Genomic DNA, 18,415 nt, shown 5'->3' with positions numbered 1-18,415 from the left:
TGTCCCCTGCATCGGCAGGCGGACTCTCGACCACTGCGCCACCGGGGAAGCCCCTCCTCTCCATTTTAAGCAGGTCGAGGCGTTGCCCAGCTGCATCTTTGAGGGCTGCACACTGAACTATCCGAGCCCAGAGCCCAGAATAACACCCCAGGAACACACGTGTGGACCAGCGCCCTCCCCATTGTGATTGGCCTAGACCATGTTGGCAAAAAAATCTGTCACAGAGAGAGAGTTCCTTATGCTCTGTGATGTATTTGAAGTCCCTGGTGACTTTTTCTAAAGTGGCCTCCATGGGTTCTCTGGGGTTCTGTCAGTTCCTGCACAACAAGCTCCTCTGCCTCTGATCACTGACCCTTCTCCAGCGGGTGATGATTTCAGGGAGGGAAGCCAATGCTGTTCAGTGGAGAAGAGGCCTTATACAGAGCTGGCAGCCAAATGGAACACTTTCCAGAGGCTGGCCCTTGACAGGTGTGATCAGTGCCAAGAGCAGCAGCCATGTTTAGTGCCAGAAAGAAGACAGGGTAGCGAACCCAAGCGGGGAGGAAGAAAGGATGCAAAGCTCCTTGTGAGGACACAGCCCAGCTTTGGGGAAACATGGAAGGACACCAGGCTCTATCTCAGTCCTCCAACCTGACCCAGAGCCCCAGGTGTCAGGCAACCTCATTGTGTTGGCTGCCTTTTAGGTGAGGTGTGGAGAGTGACAAATTTAGGGGATTTGGAGTCCATGGACGTGACTTTCTGCAGATTCACCACTTGTGGTTGATCTGGGGAAGTCGGTGAACCTGTGTTCTTATTTATAGAGAACAGAGATGACAGTGTGGACTCTGCACTGCCCACCTCCTAGAGCTGTAGTACAGTTGTTCCGGTTTTGTTAAAGCTGGACTATTGGGCTTCCCTGGTGGCGCAGTGGTTGAGAGTCCGCCTGCCGATGCAGGGGGCGCAGTGGTTGAGAGTCCGCCTGCCGATGCAGGGGACACGGGTTCGTGCCCCGGTCCGGGAAGATCCCACATGCCGCAGAGCGGCTGGGCCCGTGAGCCATGGCCGCTGAGCCTGCGCATCCGGAGCCTGTGCTCCGAAATGGGAGAGACCCGCGTACTATAAAAAATGGACTATCACACAATGGCCAGGGAGTTACGGGACCCAGGACCCAGGCCCAGTTCCTGCCCTTGAGTCGAGTGAGGGAACAGTGTGCCCAGGCGTGTGAACTCAGCAAAGCGTCGTCAGCACCCAGCTCATAAATTCCCGGAGAGCACCTTTAGGGAGGTGTTTCTACCTCAGGAAGGATATTAAACAGAGCTATGCACCTGACCCTGTGGGAGCACAAATCTGTCCGAGGAGACAGGACACTTGAGCGAAGAAAAAGGGGATTTGCCACTTATTCCCTAAAACTCCCCCTGGGAGATTTGTGAGGCAGAGATAACTGCTTTCCTCAACTTATCTCATTTGATGTTGGATCTCCAGACCATAGTGTGAGGTAGGTGCTTTACCATTTTTTTTTTTTTTTTTTTTTAAACAGATAAGGGGACTGAGGTTCAGAGAGATGATTTAGTTAGTGGGGCCTGAGACTGGACTCAAACCCAGGTTGACTACGAGCCCCTCTCCCTGAAAGAGGCTTCCCGGCAAGGCCTAGGCCTCTTACTTCAAAGGGCAGAGGGACATACTTTTCCTTTCAAGTCGTTCCATGGCCTGTTCTTTCATTCTGGTTTCAGGTTGCCAGTCTGGCTCCAGTCCCCCGTCATTGGTCAGAAACTCCCTGGGTCAGGTTCCACACTTAAAGTTGGAAGTAATCGCTTCAAGATGTGGCCCTTTAAGGAGAGCAAAGTTGAAAGGCAAATTCTCTTTATCAGCTCCAGTCAGACACTGAGCTTTGGGAAAAGGAAATGATGGTTTGCTCTGAGATGGAGGCTTTTTTTCACCTCCCAGAAAGGAGATGTATTTGTCCTTCTGGAAGAGGTTACTGGTAGTGGTGAAGCGAGGGGGTGAGTGATAATTTTATTCATTGGTTTTCTTCATTACCCAGTTTCATGGTCCTGCCTAGTAAGAAACACAAACCACCGTCCTCCCATACCACCCCGCTCATCCCTTGCCCTCTCTCATTTACACAGGCAGCCTTGAACCAATGAGGAGAGCAGACACTCCTGCTGCTTATGAAACCTCTGGCCCTTATCTCCAGCCCCCTGCCTCCCCATTCCCCCCCGACCCCATTACAGTAGCTCTGTGATTCCAAGAGATCCCAGCAGGATCCCACCCTGCAGGTCTCAGTAGGTGCCAAGCTTCGTGCTCTGGACAAACAGGCTGGACCAGATCACTGCGGTCTTGGGGATGGGAGCTGAGGATCCAAGAATGTTACTCTTAAGGGGTAGACAGAATAAAAGATGCCAGCAGCGAAGACAAAGAAGAAAAAAGAAAGGTCAGGAAAAGGGGACTTCCCAGGTGGTCCAGTGGCTAAGACTCCGTGCTCCCAATGCAGGGGGGCCGGGTTCGATCCCTGGTCGGGGAGCTAGATCCCGTATGCTGCAACTAAAGATCCCACACGCTGCAACTAAGACCCTGTGCAGCCAAAATAAAGACAGAAAGAAAGAGGTCAGGAAAATGGAAAGGGAGGGTGGGCTCGCACTAATGAGGGGAGGCAGGGTGAGTCAGTGGGTTGAGAGCTGAGAGGTGAAAGTTGCCTCGGAAAGTGGGGACGCTGGTCCCAGAGGCAGGGCTGTTTCTGTGCTCTGGGGAAGGCAGAAGCTGGGTTGCAGACATGCAGACGTTTTCCTGAGTAAGCGACAGGAAGATGAGGAGGAAGAGGCAGCAAAGAGTGGATTATGCTTTTCAGAGCTTGGCTGTGAGGGGGAGAGGGGAGGGAGGAGAAAAAGCTGGCGTTCACGCTCACACCACACTCGGAGTGCGTTTGCCTAGCCTGAGCACTAGGGAGCTGATGGTGGTCCCTGGAGGGGAAGGAAGGTCAAGAGGGAAGGTTCTTTCCAATGTCAGAAATTTGATCATGTTTATAGCCTGAGGGATGGAAGCTGATGGTGAGGGAGAGATTAAATGCCTGTCAGAGCAGATGATTAATGGGCCTACCCCAGAGTAGTGTAGACTTGGTGAGAACTTCCTCAAAGGCAGTACAGAGGGGAGGGAGGGCCCAGGTCCCTGTGAGCAGGCGGCGTTCTGCACTACCGGCTAGAGGGAGAAACAGGACCAGGACTCGGAGAACAAAGCCAAAAGCTACTGGTTAACCAGGGAGTTACCTGAATCTTCATTCAAGCTGCATGAGGATGGCATGGAAGACTGGTCAGCAACAGGAAGGTGGGTCAGGTGGAGCAACTCAGCAGCAAACTCTGGAATCTTTGTGTCCTTTAACATGTGCTTTTAATGTGCAACCTGGAAACTTATTGGGCTGGGAACAGTTTTTAAAGATAGAAGAACCTGACAGAGAAGTCGGCTGTGTGCAGTTATGTCAGACTAACCTCGGAAAGGAGGTGCGGGCTTGCCTTCTGTAAGACACGGATTCAGGAGAGAGGAATGAGAGACGATTCTGGGAAACTTTGAAATAGGAAGGATGTAAGTTCAGTGACTGATCAGATATCTTCAGTAAATAGGTTATTTAAGGAGAAGAAGGGGATAGGGTGGGGTTTAGGGCTCGAGGAGAATGGAAAAGATCTGGAACAATCTCTGAAAGGAACCAGCCAGAGATGAATATAAGTTTTGCCAGGCAGTGTTGGAAGATCGGCTGTAATTAGATAGCGTAAATTTGTGTGGAAACCAGTTGGCATCATTAAGTGACTTACCAGCAATTCTCAGGCCGTGGGGAGTGGAAACATAGAAGTCTTTGAGGTTTGGCATGGAGTGGGTGCTGGTGAAGCGAGTACACTTCAGATCTAGGGGCAAGGATGAGTCAGGAAGAATTTTCTGATGCAGAAATGATACAACTGAAATGATAAGCCTTAAGGTACAGGGTGGGTAAGGAGGCAAATACTACTTAAAGGAAGTTGATAAACTAGGAAAATAGGGAGTTGTTAAGTAACTGGTAGCCACAGAAGAAGAAATTGAAGATGATTTGAGTGACTAAATGGGCCAGTTGAAAAGTCAGAGGATTGTGGCCAGAGGAGAGAATTTCAGAGTTGAAGATTTTAGAAGTGAAGGACACATGTTCCGGATCAAGACGAGGGTCAGGCTGTGGCCATACTACTGAGAAGCTGAACTGAGGTGGAAGCAAAGCCTGTCGGTGTCAAGGTCAAGAAATGTGAAACCAGGGTGAACCCTGAGTGAAAGATTGATTAACAAGGATAATCAATGGAAATGAGGGACTATCTTGGGGTCTGGGTATTTGGGGAAAACGTGACTTAACTGAATGGTGCTGCCTTAGAGGAGGAGGAGGGCAGAGGTAGGAGATCTGGAAGAAGCAGTGTTTAACTGGGAGAAAGGTGTTCTGTAAGTTGGGTTGCTGGAGCAGAACGGCCTCTACTTGAGAGGACTGGGAAGGACGTGTCATGTCATGCAAACGTCAGGGTTCAGTTTCTGCTGGAAGTAGAAAGAGCAGTTTAGAATGTAGGGTATTTAAATCCTATTAAGACAACTAGGATAGAGGTCACAGTACATAATAGTGGCTGGAGGCCTTGCCGGGCCTGGAGATGGGGAAGTGGGGCTGGGCTGGGATAAGGCTGTCAAAGGCTGATTTTGAGTTCAGGGAGTAGGACAGTACTTGTTGATGACAAGGACCAGGGGTGATGATAATGAAAGGGGGAAGCACATGCTAATAGAATCTAGGAGACAGTAAGGAGAAGTTTTGTTATCAGTGGACTGTGTGCAATTAAGCAGCCCCAGGCTTCTCATTAAAACTTTGGTGTGTCTAATTGAAATGTCCACTTGGAATGTTAGTGTGACCAATCAGAACCCTGGCATGACCAATTGGAATGGCCATTGGAATTTTAATGCAACCAATTAGAATATTATCCTCATTAACTGGAACATTGGTATGACCAATTACAACCTGGCAGTTAAAACAGCCAGAGGGATTCTGGAAATCATGAAAGCAGAGTAGATTCTTAGCTTTCAAGAGAGGTGCCTTCTGAGGCATTTTTACATCCCACCGAGGCAGTATCTTGAATGCTGGTCAGTAGACAACTGCATTAAATACCTTTTTAAGAGACTCAGGAGCTCAACAGGGGCTGTACTTTTAACTCTCCTATCCCTGGGCCTTGGCATCTGGTAGTTGAACAAATGATGGAAGTCTCATGGAAGAAGATTTTCTGAGTTCTTAGCACTCCAAAGCAATTGTTATTATCCCATGGACCTTGAGTTCTAGAATCGTCCCTTTTTCCCTTTGCACTGCTGGCTGGGAAGCTCACATACACATTGTACTCCATCTCCAGCTGTGAATAGAACTTTAGGGTATGAGTTTTATGCCGACAGTCACTCTGGCTTCAACTTCTTTCCTTACCCGCTTTAATTTTTACGGTTTATTTTATTTATTTTTCGGTACGTGGACCTCTCACTGTTGTGGCCTCTCCCGTTGCGGAGCACAGGCTCTGGACACGCAGGCTCAGCGGCCATGGCTCTCGGGCCCAGCCGCTCCGCGGCACGTGGGATCTTCCCAGACCGGGGCACGAACCCGTGTCCCCTGCATCGGCAGGCGGACTCTCAACCACTGCGCCACCAGGGAAGCCCTATTTTTTAACTTGAGTTGTCTATTTTGCAAACTACCTCAAATCATTTCTGGAACAAAACAGCTAAATGAAAGGATGGAGAGAAAGACACAGAATGAGGTGGTGGAGGCAAAGGGGAAGGTGGGGAAGAGGGAGAAGGATGTTCATAACGAGCAGGCGGCATTAGGAAGGATTATATCTTAAGATACTCAAGACCCAGAAATCCCATCTTCCTCACCCAGGGAAGAACATTTTGGGGCCTTTTATGGCCTGCGTAGCCTTAGCACCAGGCCCTAGTAGACAGTATGTGTTCAACAAATTCTTAACAGTTTGAGCAGCTCTTTCCTGGGCTCAGTGAATATTTGTTGATTGGCTTTTTTCAACACTTTTTTTTTTTTTTTTTTTTTTTTTGCGGTACGTGGGCCTCTCACTGTTGTGGCCTCTCCCATTGCGGAGCACAGGCTCCGGATACACAGGCTCAGCGGCCATGGCTCATGGGCCTAGCCGTTCCGCGGCACGTGGGATCCTCCCGGACCGGGGCATGAACCCGTGTCCCCTGCATCGGCAGGTGGACTCTCAACCACTGCGCCACCAGGGAAGCCCCAGCATGTATTTTTTTATTTCCCTTGAAATTCTTGGACTTCTTTCTCTGTTTGGGAAACAATGGGATACATTAAACAGAAATGAGTTTTGAAGCCAAACAGACTTTGGTTTTAAAACTAACTCTGCTGTTGATTGGTGTGTGCCCTTGGCCAAGACAGGCCAGTCTCTGGGCCCGTTTCTTCATCTGTAAAATAGGGATAGTAATGTTGACTGCCAAATCCCTGGGAGGGTTTATTGAGAGGATGTATGTAAAGTACCCAACAGTGTCTAGCACAGGCACTCAGCGCATCTCTGTCCACCCACCCCCAGTCCCAACACTGGACATACTTAGCTGGCTAAGTCCTCATGACCAAGCAGCCCGCAGTTCTGGCATGGCACTGCTGCTGCCTTTGCCCTGTAAGCCAGCTTCATGTCTGGCTGGCCCAGGAAGAGCTGGGCTCCTCAGCCTAGTACTAAGCTCATTTTGCTGAATTCCTTGGCTTCTGGATGCTCTCCCTCAGGTTAGCAGACGGACAGTTTGTAGCCCACCTTTCTGAGGTACTGATGGCCTTTTGCCCAGGGAGTCATGTTTTCCAAGTTAAAATCTCTGACCCATGCGGTTTGGTTTTATGAGTTGAGGACAGTTCAGAACGTGAAAGCATGGCTGTAGGGTCAGATTGTTGAAATGACTGTTCTTGTACTAGAGTTGGGTTGCCCAAGATGATAAGGAAATTTCAGACCTTGGCGGGATGTTGTGTCCTTTCCATCAGCTCATTTGGCCGGTTACCCTCCTAGCATCATATCATGGTCTCCTTGCCAGGACCTGTGTATCCAATGTCTCCAGGTGCCAAGATTTGGGATCTCACACAACATCGCCTTTTGCCAATGGAGAAATGTTACCCCAGGACTTTGGGAAGTGCTCCTGGCTTTTGAGGTCCTTCATAATTCCTAGTAGTGCTGAGCAGGTGTTTCACCTATCACCTTTGTTTTGTCTTATTTATGCTTATTAAGTGTATATATTAATGACAGGTTGTTGTCTGCTACTGTTTTAGGCTTGGCAGGACTACTAATAACCTCCCCAGTCCTCAAAATAAGCAAAGAACAATTTTCTTATTTACATTCTAGGAAAGATACATATCACATAAATAAGATTCTACTATAACCATTCAATAAATACTCATTGAATATCTACTTTATGTCCTAGCTCCCTTCTAGGTTCCTTGCAGTAAGGTCTTCCAATGACATGTGTGGAAGACTGGGCTGAATATTGACTGAGCCCAGGAGGTGATATGGAAACTTTGGTTTTGAAAAATGTAATGTTAACCTAAGCTGGTCTTTTGTTTGTTTTGGTGGAGAGGATCTGCTGCTTTGCCTTAAAAATAGACATGGAGAAATTTCATTCGTTGAGCAGACCCATCCGTTTTTCTCTACCTGGAAAGAATGAATAATGGTTTCTATGGACAAATGTGCTTTTTGAGAAATGTAGCTCACATTGACTCGCAGAGCACAGTGGGTAGCATCGGGCCATGCTACCCTTGAGTGACCCAGCATCAGCCCAGGTCTGTCCCCTATAGGACTGTGGCTCAGATGTAGCGGTTTCATCGTACAATGTAGAGATTGCCTTATGTCCTATGGATGGAGGTAGAGTCGTTCTTATTGCCATGGAGGTTTACGATTTTGAGATCTGTTTTTGCCTGCAGGAGCTGCTAAGTCGTACATCTCTTGAGACTCAGAAGCTCGATCTGATGACTGAAGTGTCTGAGCTGAAGCTCAAGCTGGTGGGCATGGAGAAGGAGCAGAGAGAGCAGGAAGAGAAGCAGAAAAAAGCAGAGGTGAGTGTGATACGTCACCTTCTAGGGGTACCCATACTGTCCAAAGCTCAGATCAGGGGAAGCTAGCCTAATGTGGCTTCGGCCCATCTGGTCAACCCCAAGCCTGGCAGCCACTGGGTGCCAGAAACATCTATGCACCAGAGACACAATGATCTGTTAATACCAAGTTATCAGGTTTTGCTGTGGCTGCAGATTTCAGCAGTGCCCAAACCACCCAGTTTTGGCTCTAAGGCTGTATCCTCCCTCAAGCTGCTGACAAGGATGGAAAGGGAAGCAGTAGTGGGGGAAGGATCAGACAAGACTTGGAGAGACCAAGATGTCTTCTCTGAGAGCCAAGGTAATGACCGCGTATTGGATGAAGTCAGCTGCTCAGTAAGCCAGCATCGTTGTCCATGGAGTCTAGAGACATTCTTGATGTGCATTTCACAGACCCAGAGGCAACCCTTAGATTATGTGTTTCTTTCCTCCTGATGGCTCCTATGGGTGAGCCCATGCACAGGCTTCTCTTAGAATGTGTTCCTGTATCTCGTTTTTGTTTTTGTTTTCTCAGGCTCCATATGCCATTGACTAGAGCATGCCAGACTCTTTTTTTGGGTAAATGTTTTGGATAAATTCTAGGCTCAGAGCTCAGAACAGTCCATTTTAACCTTAGATAACCACCTTCCGTGTGCCTCTACCTACAAGTTCCCTATATTTGTACACTGTGCATTGTGAGCTGTGGAAAGAATAGCCTTTAGGTTTAGAAACACCTTGGCTCAATTACGGACCTAAATGCTTAATAGCTCTTTGAACTTCAGCAAGTTAACTACTTAATCTCTCTGAACTTCAATTTCTTTATCTGTAAAATGGGTAACTGTGTGATGAAGTCGAAAAAAAAAATCACCAAAGCTAAGTCTCTATCATAGGATCTGGCATCCTCTCTTCCATTCAGGCACCTCTAACATCTAAAGGTGGACATTGTTCCATTCAGTTAAGCACCAACACCATCATGCCCGGAAACCTGGCACATTTCTGTGTTTACTGGGTAAACACTGGTGATTGAGACACTTCTAATATGTGGGGCATATTCCTTGCATTGCTTTTGAGAACATGCTCATTAGTAAGAAGTATAGTTGCCAAAAGAAAATTTATCTCCATTACGCTGAGGACACTATCTTCTAGTGATTAAGAATGCAGGCTTTTGAATCAGACCTCTTGGCTGGAATCCAACCTCAGCTACTCAGTAGGTTTGCGATCTTAGGCAAGTAATTTAACCTCCCAAACCTCTATTTCTTCTTCTGTAAAATGGAGATAGCAGTACTTCCTGTTTGCTCAGTTGTTCCCAGGAAGGAATGAGATAACGTATATGTGTAGTCCTTAGCGTAGTGCTGGATAACTAGCTTTTATCAGTTACTTACTGATTGTGTTTTTAAGCATGCGAGAAATGTAAATGTCGACCTAGCTACATTATTGACTTCTACGTTCACGCAGAGTCAAAGCTTATCTGTGTGAAGTGTTAGTTCAATAGGCTGTGCTTCTTAAATGTTCAGGGAGAAGCAATTAGATTTTCTACAGGTTTAGAATTATTTTACCAGTGTTTCAAAATGTGTGATCACGTGGGGATATACATTCAGGCTTGGGGGCCTCAAAACCGAGGGAGGGAGGGAGGGGAGGGAGCGAGGGAAACAAGGAAAAGAAAGAAAGGAAAGAGGGAGAGGGTTATTAGGTCACACAACTGGAATAGTCTAGGGTTTAAAAAGCTGATATCACTAGATCCAGCTGGCTTTACCGTGTCTTAGAAATCAGGCTTAGGGTCTCATTCGGTTCTGTTTTAGCCTTATTCTCAGGAAGGCTCTCTGTATGTGGTGACAAAGATGGCCGTCAGCAGCTTTAGATCCTACTAGCCTGGCAACCTCTGCAGAGAGAGAGATTCTCTCTCTCTCAAAGATTCCAGCAAAACCCCAGGATTGCATATCAGTGGGCCAATTTGGGTCACGTGCCTGGTTCTGAACCAGTCACTGTAGGGGACATGGGCCCACGCATGGGTGTGTGTGGGCACGAGAGTCAGTCCATGGTGGCAGAATGCTGAGTTAGTACCGAGCTGGAGCAGCTCAGTTCCTTTCTAGGGAAGGAAGGGGAGCTCCCACTTCTGGGCCAAGCACAGCTAAGGCAGTCGTTCTACTGTTTGCTTTATTTTTTCTTTTCTGAAGGATTATTTTTCAATCCGAATTTTTGCTTTTGTTTTCCATTAGACTATTCGTGCATGAGGCACCATAGACCCTGAGCTGCTGGCCTCAGTCCTACCCGATAACAGCCCTTCCCAGTTGCTAGTACAAACATTAGGTTTCCATGTGGAGGAGTTTTTCAGGCTGTTCAAACTTGTGATAATCAGGGAGCAACGGCCATATGACCTGAAGCAACATTCTCATTCTTGTCATTAAACATAATCTTTACTGGTATGCTCAGACTCTCTACCACTGTTTGTAACTATCTGGAACACCCTAGGCTTACAACCATGGACAGGGCTGCTGAAGCTAGCTGCACTACTGTCGTGTGTGTGGTGGAGCTGTTTATTTTGAGGGAGACGTTTGGCTAGCTGGGGTCATCAAGGTTGTAGTTGTATGAATAAAGGGAATGTTGCTTCCCATCCTACACTGCTGCTGTTTTTCCAGTGAATGTGCTTAGCCTAAAGCCTGATTGCTTGTGGTTTAAAAGAGGCAGGACTTTTCTGAGGTAGCCAGATCTGAAATAAACTTTCTCTGTGTAGCTCAGGCTTTATCCTAAGCAGGTATCCTGCCGCCCTGTAGTCAGCTGTGGAAGTGATTACAAATGTTTGTCTATAAACCCAAGGACTTTGAGGTGTAGGTTTCTTGTTAAATGGAGACAATCCTGATAGCCAGCCTTGCTCAGGAGTCCGTGGTGACCCTTAGGAGACGTGGGTGAATACTGGATTTCCTGTTTACTGTACCTTTTCTCCTGAGCCTTTCGCAGTGGTCCTGGGTCATTTCAGGAGACCCAAGATTGGACCAATTGGGTTCACTCCTGAAAAGCAGGACTGCAGGAAAAGTGACCAACATGGAAAGTAAATACCACAGTTAGGAGGGTGGCACATGAAGGAAAGAGATCCAGAGGCAAAGGAAAACCTCGGGGCGGCCCACCTATCAAAGGCATGTCCCTTGGAGAGATCTTCCTTGGAGAAGGGCATGTGGCTTCCCTAAGCACTGGGGGTGCAGGGAGGCCTGCAGCTGGATCCCTTTGTGAGATCCAAAGGGTTCTGCGTGTAGTAGCAGAGCAGCCTTTCTAGAGGGGAACAGGGATCCAGCATGTGCTTGGAAATGAAGTCAGCCCAATTGATCAGGGACATACATAAGCCTGAAGAGAACTGGAAACGAGCTCTAGGATTTCCTGGTAGAAAATGGAATATCTTACAGCACAGGTGTCCTGCTTCCTTTCTTCCTATGGGTGGGACCTTGGAAGGGGAGGGATTCTGATTTCTGAACTATTGCAATGGGAATGATGAACCTGGAGTACAGAGCAAAGGCTGGGAAGATTGTGTTTGCTCAGAGAAGAGCTGGCCTGACTTAGGAGAGTTTTATTATTCTTGTTTTTATTTTGTTTACTCATCTTTGTTTGTACAGGAAATGTACTCCAACAATTCAGAAATTAAGAGTTCAGAAAGGTATATGCAGCAAAACCTCTCCTTCCCCAGCCAGCAGTCAGACACCAATGTTGTCAGTTTGTTTTGTATCCTTCAGAGTTATCTTATGCATCGACAAGCAAATTTATATGGATAAATTCTTTCCCTCATGTTTGCACAGATACACATTATTCTAGACCTTTCTTCTTTTTTAATTGAGCAGTCATAGAGCTTGTTTCATATCAAGTACATTAAAAAAAAACCTTTCTCATTCATGTTTATGTTTACATATTATTTTATGCTCTGACTATGCCCTCATTTATTTAACCAGTTCTCTCTTGGGTGGACATTTAAGTTGTTTCCAAGTGTTTGCCCTTACAAATAATGCTATTGTGAATAAATGTGTAAATGTGTGAGGATATTGAAGTGGAATGGAAGGGTCAAAGGGTACAACACACTTGACATTTTGACAGATGTGGAGGTGGTATTCCCACCTGCTATGTGTCAGAGTGCCAGGACAGTATTAAACTGAGCATGAAGGAAGCGGGAGAGAAACAACTAAGTAAAGTTGTGAACAAGTTTAACAGGTAGGATGGGGTGGGAAAGACTATGATTATGGGAAGTGCCCAGTAGTTAGTTTCACATCGAAAAGAACCATCAAACAAACAAAAACTTTTTTTTTTTTTTGCGGTACGCGGGCCTCTCACTGTCGTGGCCTCTCCCGTTGCAGAGCACAGGCTCCGGACGCGCAGGCTCAGCGGCCATGGCTCACGGGCCCAGCCGCTCCGCGGCATGTGGGATCTTCCTGGACCGGGGCACGAACCCGCATCCCCTGCATCGGCAGGCGGACTCTCAACAACTGCGCCACCAGGGAAGCCCCGAAACAAAAACTTTGACGGTTGGCAAAGCAAGAGTAATAAAGTGAGTTGAGATTACAGAACAGGGATTAGAACCTCATAAATGTCACTTGGACTTTATGATGTGGGACCCAAGATTGAAAACACCACTACAAAAGGCTCTGCCCTATGGGAGAGAAAAGACCTATTAAGAGAGGAGAGGGGGGCTTCCCTGGTGGCGCAGTGGTTGAGAGTCCGCCTGCCGATGCAGGGGACACGGGTTCGTGCCCCGGTCCGGGGGGATCCCACATGCTGCGGAGCAACTAGGCCCGTGAGCCATGGCCACTGAGCCTGCGTGTCCCGAGCCTGTGCTTCGCAACAAGAGAGGCCGCGATAGCGAGAGGCCCGCACACCGCGATGAAGAGTGGCCCCCGCTTGCCGCAACTAGAGAAAGCCCTCGCACAGAAACGAAGACCCAACGCAGCCAAAATAAATACATAAATAAATAAATAAACTCCTACCCAACACCTAGGTATTGAAGGGTTGGTTTTTGTTTTTGCCTTCCACCCCCCCCCCCACTCCATTTATAGTTTCTGCCCTGAATGTAGATAAAGAAACCAGGCAATCTGCCACTCTGGCTCTAATGCTGAAGCAAAGCTAGAAACTAGTTTATGAAGTGAAAGTGATGGGTCTCTTGAGAGAGTGGCCATTGTTATTTTGAGAGTTCATGACAGGGAGGGAGGGGAGAACGCGGCATAGCCAGACATGCACTGTGGACCTTGGAAATCATACCTTTGAAAGTTCAGAAATAGAAGCGATGACTCAAGGATATTGAACTACATAAAAATATACTTATTTCTGACTGTGCAACCTCACAAATAATATACCAATAAAAAGGAAAAGGTAGAGGTACCTTGAGAGGAACCAGTTTTCAAAGGGCCTTGTACAAAAGGTAGGAAGGACGGAGAAAAGTGCACCTACACGAACTGCATGAGGAAGATCAAACCCCACTGAAAGGGACAGTTCTGAGGACAATGGGAAGATTTTCCTTTAAAGTTATGTTCTCAAGAAGATCAAAGAAAGAATGGGCTTGGTTCCACTGATACCTCTGACAGGTGCACAGAACTTAGGACAGCAGTCCCCAGGCTGCTTGTTTATAAGTGAATTTTAAGGAATCGGAGAAATCAAGTGAGTTGCTGAAAAACTGGAAGTAACCATTTTCTTCTCCTCCTCCTCCTTCTCTTTTTTCAAAATGGCAAAGAAAGTTAGAAGGGTTCTATAAAATTCAGTCTACTGAGTTTGAGGTCAACCCTATGATGGTTTGTGAGAAGACAAAGTAGGGGTCTGTGTCCATTAAGAGTAAGTTACGTCTAATTGGCCTCATTGGTTTGGCCAGGAGTGCATCTTGTAGTGGTAGGCTGGGTAAATCCTCACTTCAGTGAGGCACTGCGAAAACATTGCTTGGGATAGTCTTGTGGATAAGATAGAGGAATATAGGATGAATGCTGAAACAGGCATATCGGTACCCAAGTGATAATGAATAATATCTTAAGACTACCTCTAGGAAGATTTTTTTTGCAGAGGGTCATGTCATCTGCCTTTGGTCCTCCTGCCTGGTGTGCATTTTTAGTCCATAATTTAGCTGCTGATATAGAAGGCCTTCAAGTTGTGATGACAGGAAGCCAAAGGAAACTAAGTGGATCGGTTGACATTGGGATTCATGAAGACCTACACAGACTGGAGCAATCCATAAGTTGGCAGGAAAAGAGTAAAAGAGAGGCCAGGAGAACCTGAGTAGTGCAGAGCTGCCGAAGGTAAGGAGTAAGACGAGGGAGCCACGCAGCTTGAGGACAGAGGATGCGTGTGTGGATCTGACCGCGAGGAGGGTGCTGACCCCTTTTGTGCTGGAGATAGAGCTCGAGCTCATCTGCCTGGAGAGTGGGGGTGGGGATGAGGTGATGAAAATCAGGGCCAGTGGGTCTAGACCCCTCACTTGAGAGAGACAACAATGAAGGGAACAGGAGAAGAGTGAGGGCCGTGACGTTCTTGAAACTTACATAAGAGAGAGAAGAGCAGGTGTGAAGACCGGCAGGGCCAGTCACCAGGAGAGACTAAAGGTTCTGGGAGAGTGGCCAGTAAGGGAAGCATGCTGGAGGGTGCAGAGCCACTGGGCTTTTGTTGTCAGCGATCAATGTCATATGGGCCTTAACTGTGTTGCATGACCTTGAGGTGTTTTCTGTTGCTCTCCCGGTTTCTCTCCTTCATTTCTTATGGCTCAAACGCTTGGTGGCAAAAGGAGAAGCAGTGGGGAAAGTGAACTCACATTTATCGAAGGCCTCCGTGTGCCAGGGCACCGTGTGAGGTGTTTACCAAAGTCAGATGAGCGGGTGAAGCCAACCCTCTGACGACTGACTCTGGGGAAAGACAACGTGGGGCTGTCTCTGGGCTAACTCAGGTGCGCTAGCTCCAGGAGAGAGTGGCTGGGAGGCCAGGAGCCCGCTTATGACGGCGATGCCTGCATCTGCAGCTCTCCCAGTTCAAGTGGCATCGCTGGAGGGAGAGCAGGCTGGCGTAGGGGCCCTAGCAGTGCTCTCTCAGACCCAAGCTGCCATCCGGACCCTCAGTTTTCCTTCTACATTTCCTTCTACATTCTTCTTTTAGGAAACACTGTTTCTGTGGGGGATGGAAAACCTCTTTCTAGCATGCCTGGACAGTTCTCATGGTGCCAGGCGGCAAACTTCCCAGTACCAGGTGCCAGTGCTCAGAATGTCAGTAAAGGTGGGCAGAGACGGGCTAAACACTTTAAATGGCTGCCACCCACCCTAGGCTCTGTCGGGATCTGTTGCCAACTGTCTCCTTAACTCCATGCCCCGGCCCCGTCAGCTGCCCGCAGTCTTCCCCAGGCTCTTGGGTTTCTCGTTGCCATGAGTGGCACCATCCTCCACCCTGCCAGCCAGGCCCATGACTCCTCGTCCCCTTTACTTCCCCACACAGGCAAGGGATCTAGAACGCGCCTACTTCACGTCACTTAGACTCGTCCCATCTCTCTGTCTCGACCCAGGCGGAATTAGTCACTCACCGCTCCCGGGAAGCCCCATGGTCCTATTGGTGTAGCACGTACAGCCTGTTGTGATTGCTATTTGCGTGTTTCTCCTCACTCACCTGCGAGCGCCATTGCTCACTGTGGCCTTGGGTCTCTGTGGAGTGACGCTAGATGTCTGTGGAGTAGATAAAGGAAAGCCCAGCAGAGCTGCTAGTGCAAGGGATTCAGAACCGAGTAGGTATGAATTCCAAGGGTTGCAGTTATTTTCCAAAATTGCCATAAAAGGTCAAAATGTTCTTGAGGCTACAGAGGAGTCAGGTCTGGTGTCGGGTGTGAGGGAGCGTTTAGGGTTGGGGACGTAGTAGCGTGCGTGCGCGTGTTGTGCGCCATATGTCCCCTGTGCACAGGTGTTGGCACGTTTGGGGAGGGCGTTGGCGAGTGTAGAAGGGATGCATCCGTATGTGATCCCATCTCCGCTCTTGCTAGACTCTGCGCCTCAGACGCTGTCACGCAAGGACGGCCCCCAGTATGGCACGAAGGCCATACTGCAGACGGGCCCATGGATGGGGCAGGTCAGGGAAAATGCCACGTCTTTTGGTTCCTGTGAAGAGAGCATATGGTCACGGACAGCGACCGCCGTGTGCCCCCTGCCGTACACTTCCATCCTTCTGTTCTGCTCTCCTAAGGAGTTCCATGTCTGAGCGCTGACTGACCCTGCGTGCTTTTCTTCTCCTCTCTCTTCCTTCCTACAGTCGGTTCTGAATGTGATCGGTGAGCTGCAGCAGCAGATGTGTAGGCTGCAGCTGGACATCCACAGGCAGATCCAAGAGCGCCTCTCACTCAGTAGGGACCACCCTGAGGAGGTGGCAGCCGACGACGGTGCGGCCCGGCCCCAGCCCTGCGGCCAGGAGTGTGCCCGTTGGGAGGGGTCACCTGTAGGAACCACACTTAAGTATATCAGAGCATGCGTGTGTGTGGCATCTCGCTGGCGGAGGGGCTGGGGCTTCTCCTGCCTGGAACAGCGTGCGCTGGCTTAACATGGATCTGTGGTCACCTCTGGGCAGAGCTTGGGACTTGCTCCCCTCGGGATGTGAGCTGAGCTCCGTGACCCTCGCTGAACGGGGTCTGAGCTGGCGAGGCCAACCCTCTGACCGGTGGCGGTACTCACCTCTCTCAGGGCTGGGAATGAGGTGCGTCAGGTGCCCTGAGTGACGGGGCGTTGGTGTAAAAGCAAGCTTCGGGGCCCCTTCCCAGGTACGACTCAGACACTCATTCTCCCTCCTGGGCTGGGAGAGTAAATGAAGTTTCAGCTCCCATGAATTTTTTTTTTAATTTAAGAAAAAATAGCATCATAAAATAATCCTCTCAAGTTTATTTTTAAAGAGGTTTATCCCCAGTGAGGAAATAGAACACAAGTGTCCGTATGCTGTGACAACTCTCATCATCTGAATTTCCGGGAAAAGCTCTCCCGTGTAATCACGTTCGAGGCCCTATGGGGTGTATCTGCCTGGGATTCTGGACTTGGCCCCTTGCGCTGGTGTCACCAGGTCCTTTGTGGTGGCAGCTGCACAGAGATGAGCCTGTGCTTCCAAGGCCCGCTATTGAAGAGGACTTGGAAGCCCAAGGGAAAGTCAAGGCCGTAGTAGCCATGTCTGTAGGAAGTTGCCATGATCCATACTCAACTATGGGACATGTTGGAAATCTCCACCCAGACTTGGGCATGAGGGGAGGGGGCCTCGGTGGGGAAAAAATTGAGAGTCAAGATGTAGGTGTAGATTTGGAAAGGGAAGCTCTGAGAGGGGTGCTGGGCATGCCCCCTGGTGATTGGGTTACCCCAGAAAGACTTGTAAAAGAAGTTACACTGTGCACCAGTGTTTATAGCCCACAATGGGCAACAAATAGCTTAGAAGGAAGGGGCTGTGTCAGAGAGGTCACAGAGCCTGGAGGTCATCGTGCTCTGTGTCCCCACAGTGGCAGCTCCTCAGCAGGAACCTGCACACTTTCAGTTCTGCCATCAGCAGGCCTGGCGTCCCCTCAGGCAGGGCCAGAAATGTTCTCAGAAAATGAGCCTGGATCTGCCACAAGTCACAACAGGCCTTAAAGTCTAATGTTGCAGATCACAGAGGCAGTAACCTTAGCTTGGAAGACACGTTTCTAAAAGGGCATCAACAAATGTTCACCTCATTTATAAGAAAATCTTAGTGAATATCCCTGCACAATGCAAGTGTAAGCAATGGAACTTTCTGGTGGATTGTCTCAGGATGCAAAGGCCCGTTAAATGATGGCTTGAATTGCAAGTGTTCGTTCATCAAGAAATAATGTATACCTAACTGTGTGCCAGAGGTTAGCAAAGCTCACGGAGTTCAGTGTAGGAGAACTAGCCATCAGCCATCACACCAGTAACTGTTTAATTGCAAATGATATAAGATTATACAGATGCCACAAGAGAGTATAGCAGAGGGACCTGCTGAAGTGTAGAGGTTGGAATAGCTTTGCTCATGGCGGCCTGAAGGATGGGCAGGGGTTAACCTGGCAGAAAGTTCCAGACAGAGGGAGGGAGAGGCATGTGTGAGGGCCCAAGTCAGAAAGAGGAACTAAAAAGTATCCAGCATGGCTGGAGCATAACTGGGGAGAGACAGTAGTACAAGAGGCAGGCAGGGTGCTGGGTTAGGCCGGGCCGTACTGGTCGTGGGTTAAAGTTCATGAGCTTTGAGGAGCAGGGAAGGGCCAGGATGAGATCTGTGCTGTAATTGTATTGTTCCCCTGGATGCCATGGGGGTCGATGGCTTCAAGAAGGGCAAGATGACAGAAGACCAACCAGTGGAGAGGCTGTCCAGGCTCTCAGCAGTAACTGCTAGTGATGCTAGAGT

At 48.6% G+C, this 18,415-nt stretch overlaps 1 protein-coding gene across 15 annotated transcripts in view; it reads left to right on the top strand.

The window, feature by feature from the left end:
• The window catches only part of PPFIBP2 (PPFIB scaffold protein 2), a 146,151-nt gene that overhangs the window by 90,123 nt on the left and 37,613 nt on the right, over positions 1–18,415 (top strand). For 14 of the 15 annotated variants that reach the window (XM_027115495.1, XM_027115490.1, XM_027115486.1 and 11 more), the window contains one exon: positions 7,919–8,050. The exons of the other annotated variant lie outside the window; for it this stretch is intronic. In XM_027115495.1, coding sequence (XP_026971296.1) covers positions 7,919–8,050 — 132 coding nt within the window. The remainder of the gene's footprint in view (positions 1–7,918; positions 8,051–18,415) is intronic. 15 annotated transcript variants of the gene reach the window in all.

Source organism: Aethalodelphis obliquidens, unplaced genomic scaffold (genome assembly GCF_003676395.1).
Source record: "Aethalodelphis obliquidens isolate GAN/ISIS:26980383/991018 unplaced genomic scaffold, ASM367639v1 scaffold14, whole genome shotgun sequence".
NCBI classification, from domain to species: domain Eukaryota; kingdom Metazoa; phylum Chordata; class Mammalia; order Artiodactyla; family Delphinidae; genus Aethalodelphis; species Aethalodelphis obliquidens.
This window is presented reverse-complemented; position numbering and strand designations above follow the sequence as displayed.